This window comes from Gracilinanus agilis, chromosome 4, assembly GCF_016433145.1.
Source record: "Gracilinanus agilis isolate LMUSP501 chromosome 4, AgileGrace, whole genome shotgun sequence".
Taxonomy (NCBI): Eukaryota; Metazoa; Chordata; class Mammalia; order Didelphimorphia; family Didelphidae; genus Gracilinanus; species Gracilinanus agilis.
The window spans coordinates 55,590,635-55,609,793 of record NC_058133.1 but is presented as its reverse complement, the minus strand read 5'-3'; the positions used below and the strand labels follow the sequence as shown (position 1 = coordinate 55,609,793).

At 37.9% G+C, this 19,159-nt stretch overlaps 1 protein-coding gene across 1 annotated transcript; it reads left to right on the top strand.

Annotated features, from left to right (window-relative positions):
- Positions 1-11,964: 11,964 nt before the first annotated feature.
- CCDC190 (coiled-coil domain containing 190) lies at positions 11,965-15,845 on the top strand. Its single transcript, XM_044671946.1, has 3 exons — positions 11,965-12,151; positions 12,812-12,938; positions 15,230-15,845. Exons 1-3 carry the CDS (start codon positions 11,965-11,967, stop codon positions 15,843-15,845), a joined length of 930 nt encoding a protein of 309 aa, XP_044527881.1.
- Positions 15,846-19,159: the final 3,314 nt, after the last annotated feature.

The following is a 19,159-nucleotide window of genomic DNA, read 5'->3' as shown; positions in this document are numbered from 1 at the left end:
GGATCTGAAAGAGTCTGGCTGGAACAAATCACTTAGCTTAGCAAGATATAGTGTAATAATTATGTTTACTATAATAATATGTTCAATTCCATTTAATTCATACAAATCTTGTGTTTTCATTCAAAAAATAATTTCAAAAGTACACAATGGCAGAGATGGGTTGAGCCAGAAATTTGCATAGAAAAGACATCATCACTTTAAGAGACTTCAAACTCAGAATAAGTCAACAGTGCAATACAGAAACAAACACACAAAAAAATCAAATGCCATCTGAATTAATGAAAGTATAGTGTCTAGAAAAAGGAAGAAAATAGTTCCACTCTGCATCATACTGGTCAGAACCAAATTGGAGTACAATTCTAGAAGGCATGGATTGATTAGAGGAACACTGACAAACTAGAGCATGCTCCAAGGAGAGTAATCAGAATAGTGAAGGGACTCAATGTCATATCATAGATAAATGGAAAAGGATTGAGAAGGGAAGAGAAGGGAAAGGATGAGGGCAGGAAGGGGAGGGAGTTAGGACAGTGAGCAGATGGCCTAAACTTTCAAATAAATAAAACTGTCCAAAAATGCAGTGAGTTTCCTTGTAAGGCTATCACACCAAGTATTCATATAGATCATGGGTTCTGAACTCTTAGCATAATGTTTTTAAATACATAAGATAAAGTACATAGGATTATAAAGGAAACCAAGTATAATGGAAAAGTTAGCAGAATATTAAAGAAAAAAATCTACAGGTCCCATATTAAGACTGGCCTAGATAGATAATTATATGGTCCCTCCCAACTCTAAGATCCCTTTATTCTATATACTTTTATTTTGTATCTCTATTCCATAATTTTAATCCTATTTCGTACTTCCAGGATTGAAGCTTTATGTACTTTCAGCCATATGTGATCATATGTATACATACATATATACATATATATATTTACCTATTACAGGTAATAAAATATTTCCACACAAGTTTTCCTAAATTATATGATTGAATTTATCACCCTCCCTCCCTTTCCTTCTCCCTCCCAGTGCTGGCAGGCAATTTGATCTGGGTTATATGTATTTTATCATGCAAAACATATTTCTTTATTGTTCATTTTTGTAAATGAGTAATTTTATAAAACCAAAACTCCAAAAGATAAATCTAAATAAACAACTGAAAAATAGTAGGCTTTGATCTATATCCTGACTCCAATAGTTCCTTCTCTGGAGGTGGATAGCTTTCTTTGTCATAAGTCCTTCAAAATTGTCCTGGATCATTGTATTGCTGATAGTAGCTAAGTCTGTTACATTTGATTATTCCACAATATTGCTGTTACTGTGTACAGTTTTTTCTTGGTTCAGCTTATTTCACTCTGTATCAGTTTATGTAGGCCTTTCTAGATCTTTCTGAAATCATCCTGTTCATCATTCCTTACAGCACAGTAATAGTTCATCACCATCACATACCACAATTTGTTTAGCCATTACCCAGTTGATGTGTATCTTCTTGATTTCCAATTCTCTGCCACCACAAAAAGAGCAGCTATAATTATTTTTGTTTAAGTAGGTCCTTTCCCTTTTTTTTATCTCTCTGGGATCCTATTTTATCAGATATTTTATCAGTAGGTGCTGAGAAAAAAAATGGGTAAAGGAGCTATTCCCTGTCCAATAACTCCAATGTTACCATTTTTGTTACATGAATAAAAGATATCCACAAAGAGTGCAACTATAAATATTTTTGTACACATATTTCCCCTATTATCTCTTTGGGGTACAAGCCCAGCAGTGGAATGGCTGGGTCAAAGGGCAGGCAGTCTTTTAGAGCCCTTTAGGCATAGTTCCAAATTGCCCTCCAGAATGGTTGGATCAATTCACAACTCCACCAGCAAAATGCATTAATGTCCCAATTTTGCCACAATCCCTCCAACATTTATTACTTTCCTTTGTCATTATATTGGCCAATCTGCTAGGTGGGAGGTGGTACCTCAGAGTTGTTTTCTTTTTTTTTCCTTTTTTTAAAGTTTATTTGTTTAATTAATTAAATTAGAATATTTTCCCAATGTTACATGATTCATGTTCTTTCCCTCCACTCTTCTCCCCCAACCCGCCTCCCTCCCAAAAGCCAAGTAATTCCATTGGGTTTTACATGTGTCATTGATCCAGATCTATTTCCATATTATTAACATTTGCACTAGGGTGATCCTTTAGAGCCTATATCCTCAATCACATCTTCATCGAACCATGTGATCAAGCAATTGTTTTTCTTCTATGTTTCTATTCCCACAGTTCTTTCTCTGGATATGTATAGTGTTCTTTCTCATAAGTACCTCAGAATTGTCCTGGATCATTGCATTGCTGCTAGTAGAGAAGTCTATTATAATCAATTGTGCCACATAGTATCCGTCTCTGTGTATGATGTTCTCCTGGTTCTGCTCCTTTCACTCTGCATCAATTCCTGGAGGTAATTCCAGTTCACATGAAATTCCTCCAGTTTATTATTCCTTTAAGCACAATAGTATTCCATCACGATCAAATGCCACAATTTGTTCAGTCATCCCCCAATCGAAGGGCATCCCTTCATTTTCCAATTTTTTTGCCACCACAAAGAGTGCAACTATAAATATTTTTGTATAAGTCTTTTTCCTTATTATTTCTTTGGGGTATAAACGAAGCAGTGCTATGGCTGGATCAAAGGGCAGGTATTCTTTGAAAGCCTTTTGAGCATAGTTCCAAATTGCTTTCCAGAATGGTTGGATCAATTCACAACTCCACCAGCAATGCATTAATGTCCCAATTTTGCCACATCCCCTCCAACATTTATTACTCTCCCCTTCAGTCATTTTAGCCAATCTGCTAGGTGTGAGGTGATACCTCAGAGTTGTTTTGATTTGCATTTCTCTAATTATGAAAGATTTAGAATACTTTTTCATGTGCTTATTGATAGTTTTGATTTCTTTATCTGAAAACTGCCTATTCACGTACCTTGTCCATTTATCAGTTGGGGGATGGCTTGATTTTTGTACAATTGATTTAACTCCTTTTAAATATGAGTAATTAGATCTTTGTCAGAGATTTTTGTTATAAAGTTTTTTTCCCAATTTCTTGCTTCCCTTCTAATTTTGGTTACACTGGTTTTGTTTGTACAAAACCTTTTTAACTTAATATAATCAAAATTATTTATTTTACATTTTGTAATTTTCTCTAACTCTTGCTTGGTCTTAAATTCTTTCCTTTCCCACAGATCTGACAGGTATACTATTCTATGTTCACCTAATTTACTTATAGTTTCCTTCTTTATATTTAAGCCATTTACCCATTCTGAATGTATCTTTGTAGAGGGTGTGAGATGTTGATGTAAACCTAATCTCCCCCATACTGTTTTCCAATTTTCCCAGCAGTTTTTGTCAAATAGTGGGTTCTTGTCCCAAAAGCTGGGAGCTTTATGTTTATCATACATTATCTTGCTGAGTTCATTTACTCCAAGTCTATTCCATTGATTTTCCCTTTTTGTCTCTTAGCCAGTACCATATTGTTTTGATGACCACTGCTTTATAGTACAGTTTATGATCTGGTACTACTAGGTTCCCATCATTCACATTTTTTTCATTAGTTCCCTTAATATTCTTGGTCTTTTGTTCTTCCAAATGAACTTTGTTAGAATTTCTTCTAATTATATAAAAAAAGTTTTTCAGTAGTTTGATAGGTATGGCACTGAATAAGCAAATTAATTTGGGCAGGATTGTAGTTTTTATCATATTAGCTAGTCCTACCCATAAGTAATTAATGTTTTTCCAATTATTTAGATTTGGTTTTAATTGTGTGGAAAGGGTTTTATAGTTGTGTTCACATAATTCCTGTGTTTGTCTTGGCATATAGATTCATAAATATTTTGTATTGTCTAGAGTGATTTTAAATGGAATTTCTCTTTCTAACTCTTGCTGCTGAGTTCTGTTGAAAATATATAGAAATGCTTATGATTTATGTGGGTTTATTTTAAATCCTGCAACTTTGCTAAAGTTGCTATTTCCACTAGCTTTTTAGTTGATTCTCTAGGACTATTTAAGTAGATCATCATATAATCTTCAAAGAGTGATAATTTAAATCTCCTCATTGCCTACTTTAATCCCTTCCATTTCTTTTTTCTTGATTTAATTGCTACTGCTACAATATTAAATAATAGAAGTGATAATGGGCATCCTTGCTTCACTCCTGATCTTATTGGGAAGGCTTCTAACTTATCCCCATTATAGATGATACTTGCTGATGGTTTTAAATATATACTGTTTATATTTTTAAAACCCTTACCTTCCATCTTAGAATCAATACTGTGTATTGGTTCTAAGACAGAAGAGTGGTAAGTGCTAGGCAATGGGGGTCAAGTGACTTGCCCAGGGTCACACAGCTAGGAAGTGTCTGAGACCAGATTTGAACCCAAGACCTTCCATCTCTGAGACTGGTTCTCAATCCACTGAGCCACCTAGCTTCCCCTCCCACCTCACTGTTTATTATTTTGAGGAAAATCCCATCTATTCTTAGACTTTCTAGTGTTTTGGATATGAATGGGTGTTGTATTTTGTCAAAGGAGTTTTCTGCATCTATTGAGATAATCATTTGATTTCTTTTGGTTTGGTTTTCCTAATATAAACCATCCTTACATTCCTGGTATAAATCCCACCTGATCATAATGAATAACCCTCATGATCACTTGCTGGAGTCTTTTTGCTGGTATTCTAATTTAAAATTTTTGCATCTATGTTCATTAAGGAAATTGGTCTGTAGTTTTCTTTCTCTGTTTTTGGTCTGCCTGGCTTTGGAATCAGTACTATATTTGTGTCATAAAAGGAATTTGGTAAAAACTCCTTCTTTGCTTATTTTGCCAAATAATTTGTATATTATTGGGATTAGTTGTTCTTTAAATGTTTGATAGAATTTACTTGGGAATCCAGCTGGCCCTGGGGATTTTTTCTTAGGGAGGTCCTTGATGGCTTTTTCAATTTCTTTTTTCTGAGATGAGATTGTGTTCTATTTCCTCTTTTGTTAATCTAGGCAACATATATTTTTGTAGATATTCATCCATTTTACCTAGATTGTCATATTTATTGCCATATAACTGGGCAAAATAGTTCTTAATAATTACCTTAATTTCCTCTTCATTAGAGGTGAGACTGCCTTTTTCATCTTTGATACTGTTAATTTTATTTTCTTCTTTCTTTTTTTTAATCAGCTTAACCAGTATTTTATACATTTTGTTTTTTCAAAGTAACAGCACTTAGTCTTATTTATTAGTTCAATAGTTCTTTTACTTTCAATTTTATTAATTTCACCTTTGATTTTTAGGATTTCCAATTTGGTTTTTATCTGGGGATTTTTAATTTTTTCTCTTTCTAGTTTTTTAATTTGCATGCCCAATTCATTGACCTCTTCCCTCTCTAATTTGTAAATTTTCCCCTGAGTACTGCTTTGGCTGCATCCCATAGATTTTGATAAGTTGTTTCCTCATTGTCATTCTCTTCAATGAAATCAGTAATTTTTTCTGTGATTTGTTCTTTAACCCACCAGTTTTGAAGTATTAGATTATTTAGTTTCCAATTAATTTTAAATCTGCCTTTACACAAGTCCTTATTGATTATGATTTTTATTGCATTATGGTCTGAAAAAATTGCATTTATTATTTCTGCTTTCCTACATTTGTTTACAATGCTTTTATGCCCTAGTACATGGTTAATCTTTGTATATGTACCATGTGATGCTGTAAAGAAGGTATATTCTTTTATCCCTATTTATTATTCTCCAGATATCTATTAGCTCTAATTTTTCTAACATTTCAATCACTTCTCTTAACTTCTTTCTTATTCATTTTTTGTTCAATTTAGCTAGTTCTAAAAGGGGAAGGTTGAGATCCACTAGGATGGTTTCCTCCTTAAGCTCCTTTAGTTTCTCCTTTAGAAATCTGAATGCTGTACCATTTGGTGCATGTATGTTGTAAGGATGAGGGATGGGACAAAAAAAGCCAGAAGAAGGCTGTTGGTGACAGTTACTGATAGTTGGGACCAGAGAGGGGATTCCTGGAATTCTCTGGAGGAAGAAGGAGGAGAGGGCTTCTGGCGGAGATTCTTCGAGGAAGGAGGAGAGGTTCTGAGGAAGATATCCCAGCTTGGTTCCAATCCTGAGGGCTTCCTGAGGATCTTTTTTTTGAAGTTAAAACCCTGATTCCCTGGTCAAAGATTCCATCACATCTCATCCAGCAAGACTTCAATCATCGAGTCAGCTAAGTTTGGACTCCATTTTGGGAGCTTTCTCTTAGGCTCCATCCCCCATTATCCAACCTTGTTGAGAGATCCTTTCAGGTCTAACTTAAAATTATAGGAAAGGATAGAAATAGAAATAGAAATAGAAATAGAAATAATAGAAATAGAAATAGAAGAAGGGATGAGGGGGGAGACTCTTAGGAGTGGGAACCCCAAAGAGAAGAGGGCACCCCCAAATCCCTCTGCTCTTCAACCCCTTCCCCAATCCCTATATTGATATTAATAAAAGCCATTCATTAGTCAGATAGTGTTTTGGAGAGCTTGAGAGACAAGGGGAAGGGGAATCACAGCTTGGTCAGGCTGCCTCCATCTTGGAGCCAGACCACCCACTGTAAAGTTGACTGACCCCTGGGGAGGCTTGCATGAACCCCGCCCTCATTCAGAATTGGATTGGGGTACCCAATATCTCATCTTATAGGGAAACCCCATCCCCTACTCCTATGGGGCAGCATGACCATCCAGGTCACCCAATTTAGGGGTTACACCCCCTTGAAGTCTTCCAGTGTATAGTCAGTGGGAGGGGAGAGCTAGAAGAGAGAGTCTCTCCTCATATACTCTCTCTCTATCTCCCCTCCATCCCTAACATTGGTTCTTGGCTCTGTCATTCTTATAATGTTGAGTATTGATATTTCTTCATTATTTATACTGCCTTTCATCATGATGTAATTATCTTCCTTACCTCTTTTAATGAGATCTATTTTTGCTTTAGCTTTGTCTGAGATCATAATTGCTACTCCTGACTTCTTTTTCTCAGTTGAGGCCCAGTAAATTCTGCTCTACTCTCTTACCTTTATCCTGTGTATGTCTACCTACCTCAGATTTGTTTCTTGTAGACAACATATGGTTGGATTCTGGTTTTTAATCCATTCTGCTATCTGCTTCCTTTTTATTGGTGAGTTCATCCCATTCACAATCACAGTGATTACTGTCTGTGTATTCCCCTCCATTTTGACTTCCTCCTTTGATTCTGCCTTCTCTCTTATCCCTCTTACTCTCCCCTCCAACTTTTCACTTTTAGTCTGTCTACCCCCTTTCCCCTCCCTAATGTTACTCCCCTTCTCAGCCCCTCCCCTCTTATTTATTCCCCTCTTACTATAGTGCCTTTTAAATGACCCCCCAACCTCTCTCTCCCTTGTATTGCTCCCCTCCCCATCAGCCTGTTTATTACCCTTCTACTTCTCTATAGGGCATGATACAATTCTCTGCCCCAATGGATCTGATTGTTCTTCCCTCTGAGCCAATATTAATGGATGTAAGATTTAAGTATTACCTGTCTCCAACTTCTTCCACCCTTCCATTGTATTGGTTTTCTCTCCTCCTCCCCCATGTACTTCTTTATGAAATATAAATTCACCCCATTTTATCTCTTTTCCCATTTCTCTTAGTATTATCCTCTTTTTCACCCCTAGTTTTTCTTTTTTTTGGACATATCATCCTATACAGCTTGTCCCTGCTCCTTCTATATATACTTCTTCTAGCTACCCTGATGATAAGAACAATTTCTAAGATTTACCATTATCATTTATAATAGGAATAAAAAACATTTGAACTTACTGGGTCTCTTAAAAAAAAGTTGGGTTTTTTCCCCCTTTCTTAATTACCTTTTGGTGATTCTCTTGAGTTCTGTATTTGGACATCAAATTTTCTGTTTAAGTCAGGTCTTTTCTTTAGGAATGCTTGAAAGTCTTCTATGTTATTAAATGACCATACTTCCCCCCCCCCCACAAGAATATAGTCAATTTAGCTAGGTAGTTGATTCTTCTTTGTAGACCCAGTTCCCTTGCTTTCCAGAATATCATATTCCATGCCTTCCAGTCATTCAGTATGGATGCAGCCAGGTCCTTTGCTATCCTAACTGTGGTTCCATGATATCTGAATGGTTTCTTTTTAGCAGCTTATATCTTTTCCTTGGTCTGGTAGTTCTTGATCTCAGCTATAATATTCTTGGGTATTGGTAATTAGAGAATGAACGCTGGAGGTAATCTATGGATTCTTTCAATCTCCATTTTACCCTCTTGTTCAAGAATGTTGGGGCAGTTTTTTTGAATAATTTCCTGTAGAATGATGTCCAGACTTTTACTTTTGTCATGATTTTCCAGTAGGCCAATAATTCTTAAAATATCTCTTTTGGATCTGTTTTCCAGGTCTTATGTCATCAATGAAGTGTTTCATATTTTTCCTCACTTTTTTTATTCTTTTGAATTTGTTTTAAAGACTCTTGCTGCCTTATGAAGTCATTTGCTTCTAGTTGTTGGATTCTAATTTTTGAAGACTGAATTTCATCCCTGGATTTTTGGTCTGTTTTTCTTTGTAGGTCATCTTTCACTTTCTTTGCCTCATTTTTAAGATGGTCAGTTTTAAAACAATATTTTCTTGTTTTAGTTAATGTGCCTCTGTAACCAAATGACCTCTTTTGCTTTTTAAGTTTTTTCCCAATTGTCTTCAGCCTCTCTTAATTGTTTTTTGAATTGTGTTTGAGTTCTTCCAAAGCCTATGTCTAATTCATTGGAGTTCCTGAGTTTTTGCTTGGTTAGTTACTTGGCCTCCTCTGTTCCATTTGTTCTTTGTTCATTACCTGGATAGAAGCTGTCAATTGTAATTTCTTTTTTCTTTTTCTGTTGTTTATTCATATTTCTTCCATTTTACTCCCATCTTTGGCTGTAATCTTGCTCCTCTGTTTATTTGCTGGATCTGTGGGTTTTGACTATTCAGTCCTGAAGGGGTTTCTTCTCTGCTCTACTGATTAACTAGATTAGGCTGATGGAATATTAATGAACCCTGAGACCGTATCTTCCCCAGCTGCCAGCAAAAGCTGAAGGTGAAGATGAAGGTGTGGAGGCTGAAGGTAGTTACCCTCATCCTCCTCTCTACTGCTTTCTGCCAGCTGTCTCCCTGTCAGCTGCCAGGTCAGAGCCCTTAGCTTCTCAACAAGGTACCAAGGTTCTCTTGAGGTTGCAGCCTTCACCATGGGATCCCAATCCATCAGATTTTTTTTAAACCCTTACCTTCCGTCTTGGAGTCAATAGACTCCAAGGCAGAAGAGTGGTAAGGGTAGGCAAAAGGGGTCAAGTGACTTGCCCAGGGTCACACAGCTGGGAAGTGTCTGAGGCCAGATTTGAACCTAAGGACTTCCCATCTCTAGGCCTGGCTCTCAATCCACTGAGCTACCCATCTGCCCTCAATCAGCCTCTTACTGAGGGTCTCAACACAGTAAGTGGGGGAGGGGTGTTGGAGATTCTGCTTCTCTATCCTCTGAGGGCTTCTTATCTGCACTATTGATATATGGGATTAAGCCAGGCTGAGCTGATCTGCAGAGTTAGATGTGCCCCGAGCTAAAAACCTCCAGAGGCAGAGGCCCAAGATGGAGAGTGGTGGCTGAAGGCTTAGACCAGGTTGTCCTCCTCTCTGTCCCTCTCCTCCAGCTGTGGTCAGAGTTTTGAGCCTCACATAGCTGTGGTAGCAAGGCACTCTGTCAGGGCTGGAGCCCTCTCCCTGAGATCCCAGCAAAGGTCGGAGTCTCAGCACAGTAAGTAGGAGAGGGGTCTTGGGGCCTCCCTCCTTTCTTTTCCTTAAATTCAAGAATTCAGCCTTCTCTATGTACCTTTCTAAGTTGAATTGGGTAGGAGTGTCTCCTGGCTCTGTCCTGTTGTTGGATTTGGTTTTTTGTCCTGCTCAGAGCACTTTGTTTTTGATTGGTGTGGAAGGGTTTTCAGAGGACTTGACTTTCACTACTTCTATTTTTTAAGATAATCAGTGCTATCAGATTAGATAGCTTTGCTGCATTCACATACCATACTCCAAAGCATGTTTGAACTTCCTACTTTTCTTTACTATTTCCTTAAGCTAGAATCACAGATAATTTATTCCAAAAGAGAGAGGGGAATTTTTTTTAAGAGCAAGATGGATTTTTTTTTATATTTCCTATTAGGTTAATATACTTCTTAGAATGTTTTTGTGACTGGATTTATTAAGATTTTTTATTAAGACTTTTTCATAGTCTTTAACCCAAGAACCTACTTGGTGGTATAATGAGAAGAGTCAAAGAACTTGAATTTGAATTCTGAATCTGAAAATCACTTCCTTATGTGACTTTTCTCTCTCTGATCCTTGGTTTCCTCCAGAGTAAAATGAGAAGCAGGGTATTCCCGTATACTGCCAAGAGTGCTTGACCTGAAAACAGATTTAAGTTCAAATCCTATTTCTGACTTGTAATAGCTGTGTCATCATGGAAAGTCAAAGGGTCACAAATCCTATCTTCATAGGGTCATAGACCTAGATTAGAACTTAAAAGGAACCCTTTCATTTTATAGATGAAGATAAAGGAGATAAAGTCACTCAGGGCAGTAGGTGGGAGAGTAGAATTTGAATTCAGACCTTCCAACCTCAAGTCAAATGCATCACTCTGCCTCCTTCTATGAGCCTCAGTTTCTTTATTTGTAAAACTGGAATAATACCCAGAGACCCTACCTCACAGGGTTGTAGTTATACTTTAGTACATAAAGCACTTTATAGATGTCATTTATTATTATGATGAGGTTGGGCCAGATGGTCTCTAAGTTTCTTTTATCTCAATAGTCTATGATCTTATTTTTAAGAAAGGAACAAAAATAAAATAAAATAAATACAGAAAAGTTGTTCCAAAGTTAGGGACATGCTGTACATTAGCAACCATCTCTGGACTCTGTTCTCTTTCCCAAGAATATCTCCCTACTTCTACAAAGTGATTTTTTTTCTTTTTTTTCCCCTAAGAGTTTTCATAGGATGATAGATGTAGTATTTGGATGGGACCTGAGAAGCCATCTAGTCAAAGGTCACAGAGGAAGTAAGGGAGCCAAGATCTAATGCGGGTCTTCTTCCCCCAAATTAAACATCCATCCACTCTCCCATACCACTCTAAATACATATTTCAAATGTATGAGGCAGTGTGGGAATAGTGAAAAGGGCTCTGGGCTTGGCATTAAGAGATCTTCATTTGAATCCTGCTTAATAATTACTCTGTGGTCTTATACTTCCTAAGATTGCTTCCTTTTCTATTAAATTAGGATAATAATACACTACTTTCTAAGGGTGTTATTTTAACAATTAAGTTAGATATAACACTGTGTGTATGTATCCACGTTGTGTATGAGTGTCTACACATACAATGTGTCTATATATATGTAACTATATGCATACTGTGTATATCTAGGTTAGACTGTGTATAGAATTATAGATATATACACTATAGGTATGCATGTATACATATATACATACATATGTATGTGCATGTATTTATATTTAAAGGATCTTATTTGGTTGTTCCTCTGTGCATAATTAGCCCCATTTTACAGATGAGGAAACTGATTTTCAGATCTAGCCATCTGTCTATAGAGGACCAATTCCTTTGGGTAGTTTTTTCTTCTATAGGACAGGCTTATTGTGTGTTAAAAGCAGATAACAAATCAGCAATAACATATTGTGTGGTTTGGTTTTTTCCCCCTTAGGGACAAGAAGCATCAGAAAAGTCTCCATTACAAATACTAATCCCTGGCCAAAGAAAATCAGAAATACTGACTCATAGGGGCACTTTGAGAAAATCATCAAAAGTAAATTGATTTTGTTATTATTAGCCACTGAGCCTGGGAAAATCTCTTTGCCTCCTACCCTTCTTTGGAGTATCAAGACAGAATAGAAGATGAGGCGACACATGGTAGGAAAGGAGCTGTCCAGACGATGGGAAATAGAGAGAAAGGACGCCAAGCGGGCTGAAGCCAGGCTCAGACTAGGACTCCTTAGGCTGGAGGAGAACTGGCTTTATCGCATGAACATGGTGGCCAGAGAGCAGAGGCAGCTACAGAAAGAACTGGAGAAGCTGAGACAGGGTAAGACCCTTCTTCCTTACACTGGTAAATGAGTGAAGTTTTACAGCCACATGTCAAAGGAACAAACCCTACCACAATTTAAGGCACTGAACTAGCTGATTTTTCAGAGGCTCTCAGTCAGTCAGTCAATGAGAGTTTTATAGTTTAGGAATTTATAACTTCCTAAAATTGAACTTGAAGGCCTTGCAGATCTCCAAAGCAAAGGAATAAAGGCCCTTTCTATCTGGCATTAGCCTTTGTTTCAGGCCAGTCTGGCCTCTAGAAAACTCACCAGCACTGCCTCCAGTAAAGGTCCCTCCTGATCCTCCCTCAGTGGATTACATCAGTGAGCTCTTCTCATCCTCTCAACTTCCAAATTGGCCTCCTATTTCTTTTCATCCTCATACTTCATTTTCATTCTCCTCTACCTTGCAGTGCCTGGATTCAACCTATCTACCACTCTGTTCCAATACCGCGTTCAAAATCAATACCTTGATATTAGAAATCACATGGACAAACATTTAGAGAATTGTCTTTCTTTCTTCCCAAACCCCATGTTCCACCCACAAATTGAAAGGACTTTTCATCAGGGTAAAAAATTTAGAAATTATATTGTTAACCTTAGCCATGGGTCTTGTATTCCCTGGACTGTTCTTTTTTGTTTCTCTTTTTTATCCAAAGCAGGCAACTCCAAGAAAAAGGTCTCATCTTTCAGCAACAATTTACTCAGGACTCAGAAGTCAGACATTCCCACAATTCCCCAACAGGGAGGTCACAGACACTGGACAGCTGAGCCCAGGGGCATTCGGTAAGGAAATGCTTAGACTCAGTGTCTTGGGATCTGATGATGGGTTATTCAGTTTATTGAAATCAAATATTTATTCGTACTGTGTGAAAGGGGAGGCAGAGATGTGACAATAGAACTTTCAAGGAACTTACAAGGTGATAGGGAGAAGGACAATTTCAAAAATATATTGAGGAATTGTCTTTGTCCTAGAGTCCCTAGATACAAGGGAAGCAGCAAAGAGAGCCACCAATTTTGTCTTTCTCTGCCTTTTGGAGATCCGATGAGTCACTAAGAAGCAGCAGCTTGAGTAAGTCCTACAGGTACTAGCTGTTAGATTGAGCCTTTCCTCTAAGGTTATCTCCCATAGACCCTGCATGTAACTTCCATATATATATGCAACTTGTATTTACCTACATATTATGTCCCCTCTTTGAATATAAGTTCCTTGAGAGGATGGAGTCATTTTTGTTTTTGATTCCATATTACTTGGCTCAGAGTCTAGCACATAGTGAGTTCTTGAGAAATTCTTGTTGTTTTATTGACTGTATAAATTGTCAAAGAGTTGGTAACTAGCACCATCTGCTGAAGGAGAGTTGAAGAGCAGAAAATAGCAGCAGAGCTAAGCTCTAAGGAATCAATGTAGCTTAAGAGGTGTCCAAAAAACTGGCAAAAGACAGAAGGGGTAGAGTATAGATGTGGAGGAATTCATCCCCAACCTGGGGGCCCATCCACAACAGTACCATGTCACTAGGACTGTGCCCTTGGAGAAGAGTGCTTCGTTATAGTGGGGAGAAGAGGTGAAGTGCCTCTGAACTCTCTACAGGTCTGTTCAGAGAGTAATGAGCACAGCCCAATTTTATGACTTCCAATTTTTCAAGAACAAACCTGGAGAACCACTGTCTTTGCAATTACAGACCTCAGAAACCCTTTGAAAGAAGTTAGTCGCTGGTATGCTTATGAGTCCTGGAATGTGCATGCTTTATCCATCGTGATGTTATGACGAAAGACTGCAATAATTATGTGTGTGGGCTGTGAAAGCCTGAAGAAAAAATGATGATGAATATACCAAACCATAAATCTGGGATACCCTAGATTGCCAGCTAGGCAGCCAGTAGTTCCCCTTGGTTGGGTGGATGTTCACAATGGAGAGCCTTTATGATGTCTGGCAAGGTTCTACCAATATGAGTGCATAGCAGAGGGTATTTCCTGGACCCTTACCATTTTTTCAATAGCTTGTAGAAAAGGTGGCAGGTAACATGAACTTTAGAGATGATGGTTTATTGGAATGGCTTTATTTTTTAATTTATTATTTATTATTTAATAATGGAAAAGCAAGGAGACAAATAAATTGGAGGTTGTTGGTCTAAAAATGTGCCAATTTTGTCCCCACCTCTCTCAAACGTGTAGATCACTGTGATTACAAAAAAATCACAATTATATATCAGAGTTCGAAAAGACCTCAAGGGCTAGTCTAACTCATCCATGAAAGGAACCTCCATTGGAACATATCTGGTCATACAGCCTCTGTTTAAAGATTGTAAGAGTTGGGGAACCCATCTCCTCCTTTGGAGTGGAAGCTAAGTGCAAAGGAGCCATCCAGGACTAGGAGAAATGTAATGACAAAAGAACCATGAAAAGACAGGTTTATAAGCAGTATAACTTCTTCATTTCCTAGAAAGTCTCCCTAAATCTATTTTCCTCTCTGGAGAGAACAAAGAACTTTATTCAATAAATGCCAACTCCTTTTAAGCAGGCAGAAAGAGCCTTCATTTGCTCCCCAAGCCACCACCCTAACATGCTAGCCTCATCTGATCTCATTCAGATCCCCAGGATTCAGGAAAAAACAGCAAACAACAGATAAAAGTGACCTCTCCCTCAAGATTCCCATTTGTACTTTGCCTGGACCTCTTTTGTGAACTCATTTTCCCTTGTATACTAGTCATTTATTCAATTGTCTTGGCTGCAGTAGACCATACACTCCTTTAGTGCATCATGGATTTGAGTTCGAAGGGATCTTAGAGGTAATCTAGTCATATTCTTATTCTCATAAAATGGATGAGGCAACTAAAGCCCAGTGTGCTAAGACAATTTGCTTAGTCACACAAGAATTAAGAGGGAGTCTTGGGTATTCAATCCAAATTCAACAGCTTTTCCATTGTGTCATTTCTCCTCATATTGCTATACCTCCAAGGACTAGTATAGGGCCTTGTACAAAGGAAGTGCTTCACATTTGTGGAATTGTGTCACAGAATTGTTGAACTGAAATGTGAGCTGCTTCATGCATGCTTAAAGGTCTTTTCTCCCTTTCCCAGAACAATGGAAACTCGTCTGCTCCAAACTAAGAAGTATGAACCCTCCAATCCTATCGAGATAGCAAGTTCACATCCCATAAACTACATAAAGAATGAAGAAGAGGCATTTTCTCAAAGCTCCAGGAACTCCAGCTCTCTTGAAGGTGGACCTAAAGCCCCAAAGAGAAGTTCAGTCACTGTCATTAACCCTTTCCAGGACAGAGATTCCATCAACCAGCCACAAGAAGACATCTCTGCTGATCTCCAGAACCATGGAACCTTCAGCAAAGTGGAACAAGTTCCTGGAGCTCCCCAAGTTGAAAGTGAGGTGATAGAAATCAAAGCCAGTCCTATCGGGGGTTTTGGCTCCAAACCTGGCAGTGTAAAACAGAACCATACTCCAGAGAGAGAGAAGTCTACCTTTGATCCCAAGGCCTATACTCTTTACAGTTACCTTAGGACAGTGGACACAATGCCAACCTACCTGGAACTCTTTGCAAAGATCAAGAATGCCCGCTACCTCCGGCATAGAGTACCCCCTGAATTTGAGAGGGAGCTCAGTATTGGGGAAATATTTGGACATGAAACATGCTTCCATAGGGAAGGAAGCAAGTCTGATGAGAGTCTTAACACTTAAAAGAGCCTCTGTGGTCTCATTTTGGTCCAGCTAGCCAACAGCACGTATTACGATCTCTGACTAGATACACCCTTAAGCCATCTTCAGCAGGAACAAAAAAAAAGGGAGCAGTCTAGTGACAGAATCTAATTTAGAAATCCCATATATTCATTTCATTTCTTTTGCTGCATTAAACTAAAAGAATTACAAGTTATGCTAAATTGATAAAATACATAAAAACCTGAAAAAACGTTAATTCTATATAAATGCTAAATAATGCTAACACTAAGAATCTAAATTAAGATCTGTTCCTGAAAGGAATCATTTTGATTAGACATCCACCATGCCTGTCTTGAGTACCTCCAGGACTGCCATCTACTGGCAAAGTGACAAATTCTTGTTCTCTTTAACTTGAAACCAAGCAGTTTTCAGTGGTTACCATATAAAGATTCTTTCTGTTACTTCTACAGCACTGTCATATTTGCAAAGCACTTTGCATATATAATCACATTGGAGTCTCGGGATAATGCAGCTATTTATACCACCTCCATTTTACAAATGAAGAAATTGAGGGCTGGGGATACTAAAGTGACTTGTCTACTGTTACACTGCTGATATCAGACAGAAGTAGAAATTCAAGCCAGGCCTAGAGTGACATTGAGTTCAGCATTCTTTCCACTGGGCCCTGTTGGTGAATAGAAAGGAGCAGGAAATCATGAGAGGTAGAAAGGTTCTTAGAAATTATCTAATCTGTTCATTTCCTATAGCTGAGAAAACATACCCAAAAACAAGATGCACTACCCAAGATAATATTGACAACAAATACTTTTCTTCTCCCATGGCCTCTCCTAAAGACTTTTGCTTGCTGCCTTTATTTCTAAGCTTTTTAAGGTTTAGTTTCCCTGTCATCCATTAATCTATCAAGAAAAATCTTTTCAGTCCTAGCATGGGAAATAGAGCATAGGTTGGCCTCGTCTATAATCATTGGCAGCTAAGCCTCAAGAGTGTTTCTGTCTTGCTCTCTCTAAGGCACACAGCCAACACTTTAGACAGAGACACAAATTCAAAGTAGACAGCTTCAGAAAAAGCTGTTTATTAAAGTGACTTTTTATTTTTGTAAAATGCTTTTTTCAATCCCTGCTAAACCAAACGACATACTGCAAATTGTCAGAATTAAGTACAAAATAAAGTTTACATTGTAACACATAACTGTTCTTGAGCTGACCCTTGGATATGTAATACTGAGGTTTGTATTTTTCCATGCTTGTAAGGAGGGAGGGTTGCCCTTTTGGTTTTTTTCCAGACCCAAGGGGCTGTAAATTTCCACAAGATAAGTAAAAATGTTTCAAGACCCTTGGCTTGTGCTCATAAGATTGTTACCAAATCAGTAAGTTTTTGTAAGCATAAAGGTGAGCCACCAAAATTGTGGTCCCAGAATAAGTGATGATCATAGGTCTTGGCCAAATAATACTAAAGGACTAATAGTGGTTACCTCCAAATGTAGTTATGTAAATTGGATGTAAAAAAGAGGTGTTGGAAGTCAGGGTTGTTGTTTTAGGTCTCTCTCCAAGACATATGAACTGTCTTAGGCACCTAAGTCTCTCCCCATCCCGATTCCTCCAAGTGAAATTTAATAAGGAGAAATGTAAAGTCTCAAGCTCGGGTTCAAAAAAGTAAACAGCATAAAAAATGATTGGGGAAAGCCAGGCTAGCTGGTATGAAAAGTGAAATCGACTGATACAATAACAACTATTTTAGAACCTTCAGTTTGCAACTCCGTGAGATAATTAACACCAAGTTTTTACGTGTCTTAATTTTACTAAATGAAAAAATGGAGTCTCAGAAGGAAAGAGACTTGTCTGAGGTTACACAGCTAGCCAATGTCAGAGCCCAAACTCAAATCCAGATATTTTGACTCAATCTTTTTCCTTTTTGTTATATCATACCACCTCTCAGATAATTCAAAAAAGTTTCAACCCTTTTAATTATCATAAAAAGAACAAGGATTTAGGTTCCATGGGTCTTCAGGCTCCTTAGTGCTAAGTAGAATAAAACAAATTCTTAAGAGAAATGTTCAGAAAGGTTTACAATATTTTTTGATGGTTGAGGAATAGCATTCTTCATCCTAAAAATAAGTTCTCCTTGAACTGTAATTTATATCTACCAACGGTCTTTGCTTTGCAGTAACTTGGACCACAATGTTCTGGCTTGTTAACTTCATATGAAAACTTTATTTTGATCATCCCCAAGAAAGCATGATGTTTATAGAACAGCTCATACTTAAACAAGTTAGTTTTATTTTGAACACATCAACACACTGGTACTTCATGACAGCCTCTGGTAAAGGAAGAGGGGGACTTTACTCTTCTTCCACTGACGGGGAATCAGACTCATGATAAATGAAGTGATTTGTTCAAGAAGACAACAAAAATAGCTGGCAGACTCCAGAACTATATTTTGATCTTGGGATTTAGAGGATAATGCACCATCCTTATGAGAGAGGCAGACCCAGACCTGCTTGTGCTTGACTGTGTGCACTGCCTACTAGAGGAGTCTGGGCCTGGTGGGTCCTTTTGAGTACAGAGTCTCTGAACTACCGAAGGCCTAAAGCCAATCAGGAGTCTGAGCCAAGTCTAGCACCATTATGCTGGGCCCCCAAGTTGAATAAACAGAACAGGATAAGACTTTCAAACAAATCAGAATAGGGACAAAATCCAAGAGTGACCACTGTACATCTAGTTTGGAAGACCCAGTCCCTCCCATCCCCCCCAAAAAAAAGTAGAACATTGTCCAGTAAGCTTGCTTTGGCCCTAATTGTAGGCTATGGAATAATTTAATCCTGCAAATAATGCTCATCTATTTATTGAAATCACAAAACCCCCTTTCCCCAATAAGAGCTGGAATGTCACATAACACATAGTTTAACCACTTTGTGGAGTGAGAAATTAAGTACAGAGAAAAGTAACTTACTCAGTATTAAAGAGACCAACTTTAAAAGTTATAATTGGTATTGATGGTTAACAACCAACCAGTTGTTTCTAGTGGGACTTTTTCTTTTTTTTTAACCCTCACCTTCTGTTCTAGTAATAGCTCTAAGACAGAAAGGTAAGAATTAGGCAATTGGGGTTAAGTGACTTGCCCAGGGTCACACAGCTAGGAAGTGTCTGAGGCCAGATTGGAACTCAGGTCATCCTGCCTGCAGGCCTGGCTCTCTATCCACTGCTGCCTCTAATTAAGAAAATTAGTTTTCCCTCTCTTTTTGCTTAGAGTATACATGTGTATATTCACACAAATACATGCAGAACCTGCATGTGCATATATACACACATGAAGGA

Excerpts from the sequence above, each read along its gene's own strand:
- CCDC190 (XM_044671946.1), top strand. The coding sequence starts at position 11,965 with ATGAGGCGACACATGGTAGGAAAGGAGCTGTCCAGACGATGGGAAATA. Across the intron at positions 12,152-12,811 it reads ACTGGAGAAGCTGAGACAGG|CAGGCAACTCCAAGAAAAAG; the intron begins GTAAGACCCTTC and ends TTTTATCCAAAG. Across the intron at positions 12,939-15,229 it reads GCTGAGCCCAGGGGCATTCG|AACAATGGAAACTCGTCTGC; the intron begins GTAAGGAAATGC and ends TCCCTTTCCCAG.